The following is an 18119-nucleotide window of genomic DNA, read 5'->3' on the forward strand; positions in this document are numbered from 1 at the left end:
TATATGTGGTGATAACATTCAACATGAGATCCTATTATTTTTCTTGCGGAATTATTCCATCCACAGAGATTGAAAGGAAACATTTCCTTCAAAGAATCTACTGAGCTGAATCGTTGGATTCACCAAAACTAAGCGATTTCATGCGCTTTGCATAAAATTCTTCGATCTGTAAACTTTGTAACAATTTTTTGTAACAATTATTGGCTGTTGACTATGAGGGATTAGAATAACTATCTCAAGATACCTCGCTTCTACTATGTGACTTAAACGAATTAATTCAATGGATTTGCGGGATTTAAATTTCCAGTCGATTAATGTCTCAAGGATAAAAATGACGCTACGCTTATTAAGCCTTAATTATATTTTTCGCTGAAAATCAACTAGAAACTTACATTAAGAGTAGAGAGGTCAGAGTCTGCTAGCTGAATATTAAGTTAAATTTGCCATTTTTCTTTTTAGAATATAGACTAAAATGGAACCATCAAAGTGTATTTTATGCGTCCTCAAATTACAGAAATTTAAAAACAACTTTATTATTAATTTTGCAAAAAACTAAATCACTACTTTTAAAATTATCACTTAAACTAATGGAGAAATTGGCTTTGAACCTGGAGTTTTAATTTCACCTAAAAAATCAGAAATTTTAAATAAAAATTATTCGCTGGAGTTATACAAAAAGAAAAATAAAATACAAATTCTTTATGTATCGAAGAGAGAAGGCTGACCCTTATTGTTTTGTCTCTTTTTAACACACCATTTTGGGGATTTCCACGCACTAACGTACACGCATTAACTTCCACAGATCACAGAAGCTGTGAACCTCTGTGATCTGTGATTAAATTGACAGTTTGACATCACTGTCCACTGTCAAACTCTCAATGGTTTCTTCTCAGACCGTCTGTTGTTGACGTCTGGTTCTTGGATTGGTAATCCAAAATCATCGTAATTATTTGCGATCTTAATACAGAAAATTGAAACGAAACTAGAACAAAATGCCCCCAAAGTTCGACCCCACTGAAGTTAAACTTGGTATGTGTGGAATTTTCGTGAAAAAATTCGCATTTAATGTGCAAACTGTTCGAATTTTAAAACTACGTTTTCCTTGCAGTTTATTTGAGATGTGTTGGAGGTGAAGTGGGAGCTACTTCATCGCTGGCCCCCAAAATCGGTCCCTTAGGTTTGGTGAGTGTCCTAAAAGCGTAGCTCCATAAGTCTGAATCTTGAGTTTTCTAACCTAAATTTGATGATTGTTGCGGCATATGAGCGTGTTTTTTGATTCGACTGTTCCTTTCAGTCCCCAAAGAAAGTTGGAGATGACATTGCTAAGGGAACCGCTGATTGGAAGGGTCTGAAAATCACCGTACAACTGAAAATCCAAAATCGTCAAGCGACTATTTCAGTTGTGCCTTCTGCGGCGTCTATGATTATTAAGGCCCTCAAAGAACCCCCAAGAGACAGAAAGAAGCAGAAAAATAGTAAGCTTGAAAATGGGCTTTCATGTGGAGGTATTTCAACAAAGGTGTCTAATTCCAGTTAAGCACAGTGGGAACATTTCCTTCGACGACGTTGTGGACATTGCCAGACAAATGAGGCCTCGATCAATGGCCAAGAACCTATCCGGAACCGTGAGGGAAATTCTGGGTAAGTTCCGTATAAACATCTTGAAGCTCTGCACTAAACAATCAAGACAAAAATGATCTTCCAATTCTTGTCAGACTTGTTGGGTGCTAAAGCAATTATTCCTTATTTGCAACTCATCCTTACGAACTACTAAGGGTGTTACTACTGGGAAGAGACAAGCCTTGATCGAACTCAATTTGCTGGATTCTGATTTGAAATGCTTAAATTCAGGTACTGCCCAATCAGTTGGTTGCACGATAGACGGAAAGGCGCCCCACGATGTCATTGACGAAGTCAATGACGGGAGCATCGAGGTCCCCGAAGAATAAACTTTGGGACATTAAACAATTAAGTTAATTGAATTGTTTTATTTTTTATTTCTACCCTTTCAATCAATGTTTTCCTTTGTTGCTTAGTGATTTCGTGAAGTGAGTGCTTTAACGCTGAATTTTAATTAATTTCATGGGCTTTCACATCTAAACTAGAGCAAGTAAGTTTATACTGTGGTCATTTATAGAACACGCTTGCCTGCTAAAATTCGCCCGCACCAGGAATTGACAAACATTTTATTTATGCCCACTTACGTAAAAGCACTTTTGAAGCAAAAGTTTTCGTCGTTTTAACTTTAGCACGTAAGAACTTTCCTTTTAGGTCATTTAATAAAGAAACTACTGACAAAAGGTGGCAATTTTCGAACCAATTCAGTCAACCGGGAGGTTTTTCAGAGATCCACAAACTTTAACTTAAATGTCACTAAAGCGCTTAAGCAGACCGGCTTTGAACAATTCTTGTAGACAAAACTAGATTATGCATGGACAAAAATGTGGAAGTTCAAGCAAATTAATCCAGAGGAAGATTTTTCAGGGAATAGCTAACTCTTTGTAGCAAACTGGGTCAAATTCCTCACCTTTAAGCTAGAGCACGTACACTTGCGTTTGGGGTCATTTATAGAAAACACTTCTGTTCAAATGTAGAAAATTGTATGCAAATCAGTGCACAGGAAAATKTTTGCAATTCATAACTTCGTTTGATCCTMAACTTTCAAAAGTTCGTCAAGATGAAGAGAATTTCAAGTAAATGAGTCAACTGGAAGGTTTTTAAGGAGTTAGCAAACTTTCKCTTTGSAAATGAAGATGAAACTCCCTGATGGAAAATGATATGGAGCCTTACATTTCAAATCATCATCAAATAAGTTACTGAGGAGCTGCAAAAGTGACTACCAAGGTTACAGTTGGATTAGGTCAGGAGAATTAATACATAAAATTATGTAAAACGTTGTAAATCTAATAGGCCAAATTAGGTGCACGCAACTTACGAACCCAAACCACAATGTAGATAAGTTATTATTATACTATAACTGATTATTCATTCTGCTGTTTTACGAGTAAAATGGTATCAACAATTAAACACATTCAGTTGAAAACGCTTTATTTTTTAGCTGCTGACCACTAACTTCCAGAGGCTCTAAAACATGCTACGTTTCCTTAAAGAACTACGCGCAATCCTACAATAGAGACGCAAAGTGTTTGAAAACGGCCTTCACTCGTTCCTCAAACTCCGCTCTATTCTTAATCTTCGCCCCACTGAAAGCATCTGCAATATTGCCACTTTCGGCCCGTTCAGCCAGATCGACAACTTCTTCAGTTTCCGAAAGCTCAATCCTGATAATAGTGGGTGCCAGCAACAGCCCAAACTTCCCAAACTCCTTCCAATGCCTCCTGATGTCCTCCAAGGCAATATTATAGGAGGTTTCATGAAATTTCTCCAGGAAACTGGTCAAGCTGTGATGGTAAGCTTGCAGAAGAAGATCATGGTACTTGAGCAGTTTCTCATCTGCTACTGCGTAAAGGTAGTAAGAGAGATCGTAAATGGGAGAACCTACAGAGGAGAGTTGGAAGTCCAGGAATTTCACATCAGTGGGCTTGGATTTGGAGGCGTTCTGGAAAAAATGAAAACATTTCGGCATAGTTTAAAAAATCAGAATTACGTACTGCACTATTGCCATAGGTGAACATCATGTTATTGTTCCAACAGTCCCCATGCAGAATCACCGATAGTCCATCATCAGGTTTTTCGATTTTATAGATATATTTTTCGACTGCATCCAGCTGGAGAAGTTCAAGCTTCCTGTAGCTCTTTTCATCATCCTTCCTGACCATATCCAGAGCTTCCAGCATGTCCTGGCTGAATCCAGCCTCCATGTGGGCCTGGACTAGAAACTGAGCCATCAAGTCGCTCATTCCTCTGGTTAAATCTTCATACAGCGCCGGCTTCTGTTTCTTCAGCGCTAAGGAAAGCGCATGGAATTTTCCGTAGCCTTTGAACACTACCAAGGCGTGGTCTAGATTTTGCGGCTTCTTCCTATCGTACACTTCATAGTTTAGCGGTTTGAGATTTTGGAGTATGAGAGCCTCGCGTTCTATTTCCCTGCAAACTGTGTAGCATTTTGCAAAGTTCTCAAACGGAGTGTTCACAGCGTGTTCAAGCTGGAAATCCTGGAAAGTCGGCAACACTTTGCTGTAGATGAACATCTCGCGCAGGAAAACTTCCTGGATGGGAGTTTGCTTGCGCAGTTCTTTGCCCTTTTTCGCCGACTTGATGACCAAGTTGTACAACTCGCCATTCTCTGCTAGAACATTGACGAAAGTCACCACTCCCAGATATCCATCGCCTTTGGATGCATTTCCAGTATGCACCAGTTGGTACTTGGAAATTTTGCGCTTCTTCGCAAAGTCTGCCACCCAAAGGTCCAAATCGCTCTGCTTTTTGTCGCACATTTTTTTCGTATCAACTAGGAATTAATGTTAGCGAACTGATCGATCGCTTTTATATGTTCAGGGCATCATTATCGATAACGCATTTTCCCAGCAAGGCAAATTTTGAATTCATGTAATTAACCATGCAGTTGGTAATGAAAACATTCCGCTCATGAACTATGATTGGAGCAATTTAGATAATGCATCAGTTCACCTTCGAGGGCAAATCGCTTAATCTCCAAGATGCTGGACTAGAAAAGGCTGTTTATTAATTGTAAATTGGCAATAAAAACATAAATCTAAGTCCCTCAGCTTTGGGTTTATCTCAGCTGGGAAATTGAGGGTCTGGGAAACAGTGCCAGAATGTCGACCAATGTGTTAACACCCGAGCAAACTGCGCTGGTTCATCAAGCCGCAAGCGTTCAAGGCTTAAAAGAGTACAAAATCAATATAAATCCTGGATCTTCCAAAGGCGACAACTACTTGGGAATTATCCACTCCCTAGCCGTGGAAGGGAACGAAGCCAGCTTGTTCCTCATACTCAAAACTGCACATACAAGCGAAGAGGTGCGCAAAGCCAACCCCATTCCTCAAGCCTTCCAGCGGGAAGCCTTCATCTACAGCATCGTTATCCCAAGACTGCAGCAGATCCAAGAGCAATATGCCATCTCAAGCCCTTTCACTGGAGTTGCCCAGTATTACGGTTCCTGCCTGGATCTTCACAAGGAGTCCATCTTGCTGCAAAATCTCAAAGAGTGCGGCTACAGGCTGTGGGACCGCAAGAAGCCCATGGATGACGCCCATATTGGGTTGGTTTTTTCGGAATATGCGCGCTTCCATGCAGCCTCCTTAGCCTGGAGGTTTCACTATCCAGAAGAGTTCAGCTCGCTCACCAAAAATATGCATCAGAATGTCGTTGAGGCGAATAACCCGGGCTCCAGAGAACGGAAGAAGGAGAAATTGAATGGGTACTTCCAGGTGGGGAGAGCGGCCACACAAGGAAACGCGAAAGCTTCAGCAGGAATTGAGAAGTTGAGGTCGGAAATCGCGCAGTTGATCGAACGCAGTCATTTCCTGGGGAGGGACCGATTTGTGGTGCTCCATGGGGACTGCTGGTGCAACAACATGCTCTTCAAATATCACGTAAGTGAGAAAATCTGGATGGAAAAACACGTATGGAGCAACAAGAATTTTTCCAGGATAACCAACCCAACTCCCCATCCCAAGTGTGCTTCATCGACTGGCAAATTTCCAAGCTTGGCTCTCCCATTTTGGATCTGGCGTACTTTTTCAGCGTCTGTGCCCCCAAGGAGCTTTTCGCCAACTTGCACAAATATCTTGCAGCTTACCATCAGACGATGGCGAAGAATCTGCGAGAGTTCGGCTGTAGGCCCGATGAAATCTTCAGTTGGACGCAACTGTTGGAGGACTGGAACAGGAACGCTTGGTATGGCGTGTTTCTGGCGATGATGATCATCAAGCTGATGCTGTCCGATGCAGAGGAGGCGCCAGCAATGAACGCCGATGCGGACATAATTAGCTCTTTGACGAATTTCAGCAGCAGAAAGGAAGCGGAATTTGAGAAGAGGTTGTGCGACTTGGTGGAGTTCATGGTTGATCATAATTATATTTAGTGGGTTGATGAGTTTCTGAAGGTTTTCTTGTACCTGGTATTCAATTGATTAATAAACAAGTACATATGGTATACTTCCTAACGTTCTTCAGGGTCAGGCTGAACCTCCTCCTCTAGTTAGTCGTTTTCGTGGTAGTTTTGCAGACCGGAATTTAACATTAATTTTCTCTGTAACTTGCGAAATGAGAAAGTTCGTTTTAGGTGCGTTTTGTAGTGTGAAGTCTCTTCTATGGGTGGCCAACGCTTCGATTTCCAGCCATCAGACCAAAATTTTGCAACATTGTGTGGTTTTCGTGAAAGTTCTTGCAGACCGGAGTTTACGTTTAATTTCCTCGGGAACTTGCACAGTGAGAAAGTTGATTATGGATGAATTTTGTAGGCCCGAATCCCTTATGCAAGTGAAGGAATTTTCGCTTTTCCGTTATGTAATATAAGCAGGATATACAGGATGTATGTGATAAATACTGCTAGTGACATCCATTTACTGCTTTTTGGATTGCAATTGAATTCTCGTTCTAATTTTATGTTATCTTACTGATAAATATAGAAAATAAAATAAAAGCCTTACGAGATAAGATGTGTGATATTTTGTTCTCATATATGGGAGAAAAACAGTTCATTCTGTTGGTCATAAGCTGATTAAATAATTAATAAAAGACTGCAGTGATAAGTGAAAATTTGCAAACTTTCCCGATCGATGATGCCGCTATTGTGTGATCTCTGACAAAAAATTATATATCATTCAGTGTAATGGTAAGTTTAAAGACCCTGACCTTTATAAATATAGAAAGATCTGAAGTCGTTCAAATCGCACAAAAGTGCAGATTTCAATCTCAGCAGGATGGACTCCGAATAGTTTCGAATTACCAACTTTTCTGAGTCCGTAACCAGCAGTTCTAAAGAACGTATATTCATCTGAACTGCCGGTTAAGGGCTGAGAAGACTTGTCTTATAATAAAATTGCAGAGGAATGTTGGTTTTTTATAAAGAATAATTGTTCCCTTACAATACCTTAATCCATTGCACTGAATAGGAATAGTGCGAGTAACGTGCTTTCAACTTAATCAAAATATGTGCAAATTTTTATGTCTCCTTGATATTATTGATATGCTCGAAACTCAGATATTTTAAGCGGTGAGAGTAACAACTTTGAACGTGGTAACGCACAGCCATGGTGCCTCGCTTATAGACTCCCATGGGTGCGAGTGAGACAACCGTGGCCAGCTGCGTTCTAAAATGAGAATTATTTCCAGTTAAGGACTTAAAATTAAATTATTAAATTAGTTCTTTTGAACTGAATTTTCCAAAAACGTTTTTAAGCGTCGAATGCGGGACGAAAATGRAAATTAATTTCTCCCGTTTTTTCCGAAAATCGTTAAGATGCACAAAACTAAAAGTTTTTAATTAAAAACGCAAAAAAATATCATTCTTTTCTGAAACATTTGAGACAAAAATCAAATAAWTTTCTATCAAAAAACGAACTGAATGAACAAAAGTTTATAATAATTTATTTGGAAAACTCATCGTCTCCATTCCTCTGAAGACTGTAGAGCTTGTTWAAAAAATGTTCGGTTTTTTAGTTTTGACTGACATTTTTGCTTTACTTTCCACTCAAAAACGCTCTATTTTGTAGAGTTTTACTTAAAAATTCTGACACTCTGGATGTAATTTACGCGAAAAATTACAAGATATATTTATAGCTTTGTAGGCATTTTACAAAAACTTTTTCGGAGTCGAATTCGGGGCAAAAACGAAAATAAATTTATCCCGTTTTTCCCCAGCATCATCAAGATTTTCTCAAAAACCTATCACAAAACTAAACATTTTTAATAAAAAACGCAAAAAAACATTATTTTCTCATGATGATATTGAAGTAATTAAGATTATCTTGAAAAAACAGCCAGAGAGCCCAAAAAATAATTTGGAAAATTTGCCACCCTCATAGCACTGAAGATTTTTTAAATTTCTATAAAATTTCAGATCATTCTAGTTTTAACAAAGTTTCTATTACGCTCTTTTTTTCTTATTATTCTCTACGCAAAAACGTATTATTTTCAGTTTTACTTAAAATACTGACAATTTTGCAATTTTGAGAATTTGACGAACCTTTTACAGCTTCGAATTTTGGACAAAACTCTGATATTTTTTTCTAGATTTGTTTCCAAAAATATTTCCCCCAACAGAACAAGCGAAAGTTTATAATCAATTATTTCGAAAACTCGTCACCTTCGTCGCTATCAATAATTTGATTTTTTTAAATTCCGGTTTCTTCGCTTTTAAGTCAATACTTCTAAACAAAACTCTCTCGAAACAGGTTTTTGCTGCAGAATTCTGACAAACTGAGAATCTTCCATGCGAAAAAATTAAGAGATTGATTTTACAAGAAAACTCTTTACAGTTTAGTTAAGTTTTTTTTTCAAATACCAAGTTTACCTTTGAAGTTGGCACAAAACGTAACAAAATGTTCTTGTTTTTTTTTCGAAAAAATTTAAGTTTTCTCAAAAAGGATCAGAGAAAGTAAAATCATATAATCAACAATTTGGAAAACTCGTCACCCTCATCTTCTTCTCCTCAAGTTCCGGTTTTTCCCGTTTTAGGCCAAATATTTTCAAGCAATCGCTTCGCCCGAAAAGGTATTTCAGTAAATTTTTAGGAGTTAGCGCAGTACTGCGCACATGGTGTGCCAACCCAACGCACCGGAGCTCCGTTCCGTTGCTGGTAAACTGTAACTCATAAAAAATGTTGATTACTTTTTTAGACGTTAAAATTCCAGTCTCGGTCATCGGTAAACGTATTATAACTCATTAAACCATGATTTGAAACTCATTAACTCAAAGAGCGACAACAACTCAAAGGCGAAACTCAACACAGTGCTACCCAGGCCTACTTCTGGTTAAAGACTTCGGAAACTGTTTTGTATTAAAACTACTATTCAGAGTCCAACTTTTTTATAGCTTTTTTCACTGACAATGAGCTATTTTAAAAATAAAAAACAGCATATCGATTTAATTCTAGGCCAGTACATCCAATGAGGACAGTGATTTTCATTCGGACCCTGAACTATCGTTTAAGCGCCAGCTGATAGACGCTGTCTTAAGCAATGACCCCGATCAACTCATGCAAGTAACCAAAAACTCAACCATTTTTACACCAACATTTGTGAATACTCAAGACAAGAACGACAATTCGAACACTTTATTGCACTTGGCTCTGAAAAAACGAAGCAGAAAAGTCGACCAGCGGAAAAACAAAGAAATCATCAAGTTTCTGCTGGATCATAAAGCTGATATTCATGCGAAGAACGACCGCAATCAATCGGCGTTGGAAGTCCTTGAAAGAAAGTGTGCTGGAAGCACCTCAAGTGAAGTGGATTGGGGGTCAATAAAGCAGCTGTTTGATTTGTCCAATGGGAAATTTTCTAGAGCAGGAGCAGGCTCTTTAAAGAGTGGGTCAAAGACACCAAACTTGCCAGGCACAAAAAGGCAAAAGATCATTTTGCCGGAAATTTCTGAATCAATAGACCAAGAGGAATTCACCTTCTCAACCAATGAAACTTATGGTGCTTCAGGTTTGAAGACCAGCATAGATGGAGTGGTTTATCAGCTGCAGCTGCTCCTGCTTTTCCTGCATCGATCGTTATCACATTACCACTCAATCTATCTAGCAAGCGAAATAGATGAAGCTGAAAAATTTGACGACGTTGCTTTAAAATACAAGAAATCACCTTCTTCCACTGCCTGGTTGTGGCGATTTGTGCAGGCCAAACATCTGCTTTATCCTGCCAAACAGCCAATTACTCCAGGACAACTATTCAGCATAGCGCCGAAACAAGATGCAAAATTCTCCCTGCATAAATACATGCACTCGTTTAGTAAAATCAAACAAAACCCATTCTTCAGCGATTCCACTTTGGAAGAATTTACCATTTGCACTAATGCGATGTTTAACCCGAAAGCAATGATGTATTTCGTTGAAGATAAACACTTTTCAGAGGATCGGATCCTGTTTTTCCCAAACACTTTGCAAACGAAACGCTACAAATTACTTCCCGCTGCCGCAAAAAACATCCGGACGGTTTATCAATCTATTGAAAAAACTGCCATTGATGAACAACACCTGAAGGAATTCATGAAAAAATTCAGATTTATCGCTAATTATCCAAATCGGGTGAGATTGAACCAACTGATTAGTCGCGAGATGAGCAGCACCTTCGGGTTGCTAGACCCAGACTTAGCAACAACCGCTTTCAAAAATTCGATCCTAAATTGGTTCATGAGCTACAAGGACCAAAAAAGTGAGTTTCTACTAATCAAAGACGGAACCGCCTTTCTAAGGCAAATCAGACGAAAAATTGAGCAGCTGATGACTGCAGGGATTTCGCTGGCTTATCCAGAAAAGCTCTTCACCTATCAAATGGAGTTTGAAAACATTCCTCAGAATTTTGAGGAAATTTCCACCGAAAGCATCGCCCAAATTCTGCACGTTGTTTCAGAAGCGCCGCTTTTAAGTGCGATTAAAGTCAACCAACATTTAGCCGGTTTGTCCCAAAAAAAGGACTTAGTCATTTTTCTGCCCATTGCTAAGCTCTGCGGTGAAAACCTTCGGAAACTAATACTTGGATCGTTTGCCTCGTCAGTCTCTCATCATTTGCTGGTTGTTGATGCAGGAGCAACCAAAAAATTGAAGAAAAGCGTTCTAAACTCTCTGTGTCGAGAGCTGCTTGAGATTCTTTGCAGCAACGCTTCGAAGAAAGTCGTGATTATTGGCGACTGTCGGAATAGTCTGGTCAGCCAGCTGGTCAATGCCAATTCCATTCGTTGTCTTCAGATGGCAGATTGTAGCAATTTTGAGGATTTAAGTCCTAGAGCGCAGGAAATCGTACTGAAGAAAAAAATCTATTTGCAAGGGAGAAAAACTCCACTGGGTGGCATTTTGAATCTTCAAGCCGCAAAGAGGGTTCTCAGCCAGACGTTGTTGCTAAACATCCTCAAAGATGTGGATGTTCGAATTGACGAGCCATCCATTCTGGAGCAAGGCATTGATGGAAACTATGTAGCCCGAACATTCAACCGGCAGGTCGTAAAACGGCAAATTCTCAGCAGAAATCGCTTTCTCGAGCAGAATTTAGTGCTAATTTCCCAAGCAACTCCCCAAGATTTGGCTGATCTCAACGCAAGCAAGCGCTTCATTAGAACTTGCGAAGCTGATGTAAAAACTGGCATTGTTTTACTTCCAGCCGCTAACGAGTCAAGATTTGTCCAGAGTATTCGGCGCCAGCACCCCCAGCAGAACATCTACTGGCTGGAGTATTCCAACAAAAATCTGCTACTCGAGGGAGTGTTTGGAAGCATAGCGCCACTGATGGGAGATCTGCAGCATTTTGCTGATGACGACCTCATTCCAGAGGAGAACTTCCTCAAGTCCCACCCAACGGGAAACAAACGTTTTATACTATCAGGAGAACCGGGCTCTGGAAAGTCCTCCTTTCTCTCCCACCTGCAGCTTTCGTTCCAACACCCCAATCAATGGATCAAGAGAATTAACCTGAACCATTACTTGGCACCCCGCATGCCCCATCGTGTCCTGTTGGAGGATGTGAACTTTGCTGAAGATGACCAGGAAAAAGCAGTGGAGTTTCTAACCAACATGCTATTTGGCGCAGAAGAATCTCCTCTAGGCAAACAGCTCTTTGCCCAGGCCTTGAACAACACCGATAAAACCCTGGAGTATCCCCAACTGCTGCTGCTGTTTGATGGGTTTGACGAGATCAGTCCCAACTACAGACCCCAAACTTTAACACTCTTAAAAGGCTTGCAGAACTCGAGTTTTGCCCAACTATGGGTCAGCACGCGATTGCACGAACAATCAGCTCTAATGTTGGCTCTAAACAATCCAGCGCTGCTGCTCAGCTCCTTTACCAGAGCCCAAAAGCTGGACTACATCGACAAGTATGTGCGTGTTAACAAACTGGCATCAGATGCCAATTTATATCTGGACTTGTGCTCGCAGCTGGGAGGAATTAAACTATCCACCGGAGAAGACAATGCTCCGAAGGATTTTTATTCGAGAAAAAATCGGTTTGCCAAGCATCTGGACCATTCGCAACGGGTGCTGCAGGATGCCCTGGAAATTCAGTTTACCAACATTCCGTTACATTTGCGGATGCTGGCCGATATTTCCTTTACAAGCAAGAGCAGCAACTTGAAGAGCTTGAAGCTGCCTGAGCTGTACCAGCGCTTTGTCGAAACAAAGTTTGCTATTTTCTACGAGGAAAAGTCCTCGACTACCAGTGCGGTTTTAGCCGACAAGGATATGCGAAGAAGCTACTTGAAGACTCTCACCAGGGTTCATCAGCAGATGGCTTGCGCGCTGCTCTTCCCCAGTGGGCCCTTTGAAAGGCCTGCAACTGACGAAGACCAAGCTTTGATAAGAGTGGGATTGCTCTACCGCAACTACAGCCAATCGACACTGGACTTCATACATAGGAGCTTTGCTGAGTATTTTGCGGCTGAATATTTGCAGGAAAACTTGCGCTCAGCCGCCATTCAACAGCTGCTGTTCCAGCAGGTATTGATGAACGATGAGTATAAGCTGATACGGACCTTCTTCAACGGAAACGAGGCTGTAGAGGACCAGTTCCAGCTTTGCCGGACTCAAATGGAGGTTTTGATCCTAGAAGCATCGGCAATGTGGTGCTACTATAATGTCCTAGTCACTGAAGAGCTGGGCAACGTTCTAAGGGCTTCTATGCTCCTCGCAATGGAACTTAAGCCCGATAGTCTGAAAACTTTCATACACAGTCGAATGACTAAGTTGTTTATGTTGGTGGTGCTGATACTGCACAGCAAGGAAATTTTCCTGGCGCTGTTTGACTCAGTGATGAATTCGACGATAATCCAGGACTACCAGAAGCGATATGGGATGAATCTTGCCTGCAAAGTCTGCCATGCAACGCAAGTTTTGTTCAAGTTTTTCGATGGGCTGGATCTCACGGGGTTTCTGGAACAAATTTTCCAAACCGCACTGCAGGTTGAAGCAGCAGATGCGTTGCATTGCTTGTGGGACATGGTGAAGCACATTGATGAGAAGAAGGAAACTCTGCTGCACATTGCTGCTAAACGGGGGCGGTTTGATTTTATCCAGCAACTGCTCAGTTGGGTTCAAAGCAAGCAACTTGTCCTTAATGAGAGCATGGGGGACTTATCCAGGTGTGCCATTAAAAACTCTGATTGCAAGTCCGTGGAAACCAGGAGCTTTCTTTGCAGCTCCGCTGATGCCTTGGGGAATGTGGTGAAATTCCTGATTCTCCAAACGACCACTTTTACAAAGAAAACGTTCCTCCATGTGATGGCGTACGGTGAAACTTTCCAGGAGTTTCTCAACTATTTGCTTGGGATCGATAGAGAGGCTGCGGAAGTTGTCCTGCGGGCCCCCCAGAACGACGGGACGACTGTAATCAATTACTTCCTCAAACAAAAGGATGGACAGTCTATGGAAGCGCTGCTGAACACCCTTCAGAGGCAGGAGAATTTGGCGTTTGCCAAAACCCTGATTTTCGATCTGGATAATTTCAAAATACTCGTGGATTTTGTGGAGCAGGACGATAATGACGCCTATCTGCTGCTTTTGAGGTTTTCCATGCGAATCCTCGATAGGCATGAGTTCGAGCGGCTCTTGCATGGAAGCGACAGCAACCAGCAAACGCTGCTCGATCACACAGTGATACATCTTGGGCCTCTTCAGGAGCTTCTGGCGTTTTTGCAGCATTTTAGTTCCTCTGTTATCAAGGCCGTGGTTTTTCACAGGGACTCGAAAAGACAAACAGCTCTTCATGTGGCGGCGCGTGTTGTCCAGTCGAGCAACTGCTGCCAATTGCTGCTGGACTTTACCAAGACCAACTTGGGACTGGATTTCCTTTGCCAACTGTTGTTTGCTGAAGACGTTTTCGGCAGCACCGTTCTGCACTGGACTGGCCGCAACCACTTTGGATTTTATCAAGCTTGTACAGATTTGGTGAGCTACAGCAAAGCAAACCTTTCCTCAGCGGTGTTTCGGGAGCTTCTCTGCAAGCCCGACACGCACCATCAAACCTTTCTGTTCCTCACTGAAAAGGCTCCGGTGGACGAGAACAAAATCCGGGCAATGATGAGTTTGCTCGGCAACGAAGATTTCATCCAGTTGATCAGTCGGGCTGATGATCAATGCATGACAATTTTCCATTTCATCCTCAACAGACCCACGGTGAGCGCTGTTCTAACTGTTATTATATCACGCCTCGAGGCCTGCTTGGATTGGGAGCAGGTAGTGAAGAAGATTCTGTTTCAAGTGGACAAAAAGGGCCGAACAGCCCTCCATTGCACGCAACCCCAAGATCTGGCTAACATTCCGGGAGATTTCCAGTCGTTTAGCGTGTTATTGCGATTTTGTTTGCGCTACTTTGGGACCCAGACAATCAAAGAACTGCTGTTGAAAAAGGACAATGAGCAGAAGTGCGTTCTACATCACGCAGCCTCCTATAGTTTCAAGCCCGAAGGGCTTTATGATTCTTTGAAACTTTGGTGCCAACCTGATGGAATCAGGGATTTGCTGATTAATTTCGATGCTAATCGGCAAACGCCCTTACATGCAGCCCTTCTGCTCAGTGAATCAGCGGCACCTTTTCTGGCCTTGCTGCAGCTGGCTGCAGGTTTAGACGTAGAATCTAGAACGGAGCTGCTGTTTTCTAAAGACATTCACGGAAACACCATCCTCCACTACTCGCCGAAGGAGTTTAAAGATGGCTGCGTTATCAGCGACTTACTGTGCTTTGCCCGAGCCCATTTGCGTCCCCAACTGTTCCTCACCTTTCTCAACAGCCAGAATTTGGACAGATGCTCCTTTATTCAACGGGACGCACTAGACAACTCATACTTGGTCATCTGGAGCGTGTTTGACCATCTCACTGCTGAGGAAGTTGAGAACTTCTTGCGCAGCACTTTGCTGGACGGCAGACCTTTTCTGCAGTTCCTCGTGTGCACTATTGCGAACGCCCAGACGATCGACGATATTTTCCAGCTGTTAGAGCGAAAGTTAGATAGAACTGTTCTTGAGGAGTTAATTTGCTTCCAAGATCGGGCTCTGAAGACCGTGCTGCATTATCCCAGCCCAATCAACAGCAAGCTGCAGCAACGTTGCCTAGATTCTGTTGATCCTGGTCGTCTAAAGGCCTTGCTGGTTCTGAGCGATCAGAACGGCCAAACGGTTTTGCATCATATGGTGTGCGAGCACAATGCCTTAACTTTGCTGGACTTGATTGGTTCTCATGTCCATGTGGACCTGTTGAGGCAAGTGGATAAAGATCAGCGGACAGTGTTGCACTTAGCAGCAAAAGCTTCAAAGTGCGAACGCGTGCTAGTGAAACTGTTTCAGATCATTGAAGCTCAATCAGACCCACAGAGCTTGCATGAAGACCTGCTGCAGCTGGACCTTTACGGGATGAATGTGCTCCATCTCAGCAGCTACAATGCAACTAGTGAGCAGATGCTGGAGCATCTACTGAATTTTTCCAGAACCACTTTTCCGAGTGATTTATGGAAACGCTTCCTCACGGCAACTGATAGCGGCAAAAAGAACATTCTGCATCATTCAGCGGGAGGAAGCCGCTCGGAAACCTTCCAAGCCTTAGTGCAGTTTCTACAGGCGAATTTAGATCTGGGGCTGTTTAGAGAGCTGATGACTTCAAGCGACTCTTCGGGAAATACAGTGTTGCATCACTTGGTGTCCCATAGAAGAAGCTCTGAGACAATGAAAGTCTACTTAGGGGTGCTGCAAGAAACGGTAAATTCAGAGAACGTGGAGAACTTCCTGGCGAGAAGCAACCGCCTCAGAAAGACGGCGTTGCACTTGGCAAACGATCAGCTGGATGAAAACGATGCTTTCAAGGAACTCTTGGCGTTTGCAGTGAGTTCGCCAATTTTTCCCAGTTTGCTGTTTTGGGCTGATGACCAGGAACGGACGATCCTCCACTACGCAGCCACGCAACCAAGCGCTTTTTCAGTTCTGCTGACTTTCATCAAAACTCTAAACGTGGTCACCCAAAGTGAACTGATGTTGCTTAGGGACAGCGAAGAATGCTCAGTGTTGCATTTCCTGGTTAAACATGGGAAATCTTGGGCTTCACTCCAAGATTTATTGGAGGTTTGCCACAGCTTAGGAAGCGAACTGCTTAGGCAGTTGCTATTGGCTGAAATATCTGAGGGATTTACGGTTCTGCACTGTTCAGCTTACAGTTCAGACTCCATGTTCATCTGGAGGCTGATGAAGTTCGCCCTCCTGCTAGGGTCGGAGTTTTTCGAAACTTTCGTTTGCAAAGAGGATAAAAATCAGCGGAATATTCTACATCATGCCTACTTTTCTAGGCATGAGATTCCCAAGTTGAAGACCTTTGGAAAGTATATCTCTAGCATGCTGTCAAAGCAGGCCACATACTCCTTATGCTCCAAAAGAGATGCTTTCGGTAAAACGCCTTTACACTACTTTGTGAGCCTTGGAAAGTGCGGCCTAGTGAACATTTTTTTAGAGCTAATCGGAAACGTCTTGGATTATGAGGGTTTTTTCCAGATCATGTCGATTCGCGATGGCTCTCAAAGGGTTCCACTGCATACCGTCTGCACATCAGAGTCGGGCTGTTGCTTCCAATCGGTGCTCAAAGTCTGCTGGACGCATCTAAAGCCTGAGGACTTCCACGAATTGTTATCCGTTCGAGATGAGGCGGATCGCACAGTGTTTCACTACTCATTCGAACATTTCACTCATATGCATTGTGGGCTGGCCGGACTCTATTTGCGTAAACTTGGGGAGTTGTTTGATAGAGCAACCGTAAAGAGCTTAACTCAAATGGTCGATGCTCAGCTTAACACTCCATTGCATCTGGCGGTTTTGCAGTTATTTTCCAATATGGAATGTGAGGAGTTCATGCAGTTCCTCACTGCAACTTTCACTCATTCCAGCGAACTTTCCCAAGCAATAACCGCCTCTAACTCCATAGGAAAACCCCCCTTGCACTGTGATTGCTTCGAAGTTCATCAAGCTCAACAGTTGAGCATTTGCGTTGATCACTTTCACTGTCCCATGAATGACTGGGACTATGGGGTTTTGGAAATGAGAGCCACGCTAACTTTAATTGAACTATTAATGGACAATTTCCAGTTTGTTTTCAACGATTTTATTCAGCAGAAGTCGAAGAACGGCCAAACCCTACTGCGGCATGTACTGGACAGTATGAGGCTTCAAGGCCCGACTGTTTTGCTGGATTGTTTCCAAAACTACATCGAAGTCAATGCCTGCAGCTTCATCAGCTTGGAAGCGATCTTATTGAAGAAAAACGCCTGCAATGCCACTCAACTCATCAAGCTTTACAATTTGATGTTGTACAAGGAGCTGATGGAAACACGGCGGTAGATATTGAGGGTTTACTTTATTTTATTACTTTTTGTAACTTTGTAAGGCAATGGAAGTCAGCTGGAATGCTTGTTAGGCAATGGAAGCTGCATAACAGATAAAATGTTTGTTTTCCTATCCATTAGGAAAATTGCGCTGTTGTGCAAACGCACTTTAGTCTTGTGCGATTATTTAAAAACGCACTAATTTTAAATAGAGCTTTCTAATGCGGATTCTGAGTAAAATGAAATAATCAGCAATAAGTGGGTGCGAATATCAGCGCAATCAGCCAACAAATATAGAACACGCTCAAATTGGTTATTAAACAAATTCCTATCTAAAATTAGCAGGCTCGCCTCATCTTTCTGCCCAAACATACTTAGTTAGACCATGTCTGGCCGTGCAAGAGTAGAAGCGATTTTAAAGCGAGTAGCTGAAGTTGAAGAATTGAAACCCTGTGAAATCCGCGCTAACTTGAATGTTTTCAACGGTGATGGAGTTTCAAGTGAGTGCTTTCGAGGCTCCATTCAGAGCAAAGATGCGAACGGCGCGAAGATGATCAAGGTGTTCATCAAAGTGAAACCACCAAAACAAATGGAAGTGACTGGAGCTGCGTTCATAAATGAGATGAACTTCTATTCGAGAATTCACCCAGAATTGGACAGATTCCAACGACTCCGGGGCGTTGAGGA

At 42.1% G+C, this 18119-nt stretch overlaps 4 protein-coding genes across 4 annotated transcripts; 3 read left to right on the plus strand and 1 right to left on the minus strand.

Moving 5' to 3' along the window:
- Positions 1-855: 855 nt before the first annotated feature.
- LOC109534050 (60S ribosomal protein L12) lies at positions 856-1977 on the plus strand. Its single transcript, XM_019899600.2, has 5 exons — positions 856-1029; positions 1109-1182; positions 1295-1475; positions 1534-1641; positions 1852-1977. Exons 1-5 carry the CDS (start codon positions 993-995, stop codon positions 1947-1949), a joined length of 498 nt encoding a protein of 165 aa, XP_019755159.1. The 5' UTR covers positions 856-992; the 3' UTR covers positions 1950-1977.
- A 1054-nt stretch (positions 1978-3031) lies between these two features.
- On the minus strand, positions 3032-4399 carry LOC109534046. Its single transcript, XM_019899597.2, has 2 exons — positions 3612-4399; positions 3032-3559 (listed from the first exon to the last, which is right to left on the minus strand). Exons 1-2 carry the CDS (start codon positions 4395-4397, stop codon positions 3125-3127), a joined length of 1221 nt encoding a protein of 406 aa, XP_019755156.2. The 5' UTR covers positions 4398-4399; the 3' UTR covers positions 3032-3124.
- A 277-nt stretch (positions 4400-4676) lies between these two features.
- LOC109534047 lies at positions 4677-6081 on the plus strand. Its single transcript, XM_019899598.2, has 2 exons — positions 4677-5519; positions 5576-6081. Exons 1-2 carry the CDS (start codon positions 4740-4742, stop codon positions 6008-6010), a joined length of 1215 nt encoding a protein of 404 aa, XP_019755157.1. The 5' UTR covers positions 4677-4739; the 3' UTR covers positions 6011-6081.
- Positions 6082-6160: 79 nt separating this feature from the next.
- LOC109534044 lies at positions 6161-17546 on the plus strand. Its single transcript, XM_019899592.2, has 2 exons — positions 6161-6762; positions 9025-17546. The coding sequence occupies exons 1-2, from the start codon at positions 6760-6762 to the stop codon at positions 17446-17448; spliced, it is 8427 nt and encodes a 2808-aa protein (XP_019755151.2). The 5' UTR covers positions 6161-6759; the 3' UTR covers positions 17449-17546.
- The last annotated feature ends 573 nt before the right edge of the window (positions 17547-18119 follow it).

Source organism: Dendroctonus ponderosae, unplaced genomic scaffold (assembly GCF_020466585.1).
Source record: "Dendroctonus ponderosae isolate FM_Combo_2020 unplaced genomic scaffold, Dpon_F_20191213v2 Dpon_F_20191213_10, whole genome shotgun sequence".
Classification (NCBI taxonomy): Eukaryota; Metazoa; Arthropoda; class Insecta; order Coleoptera; family Curculionidae; genus Dendroctonus; species Dendroctonus ponderosae.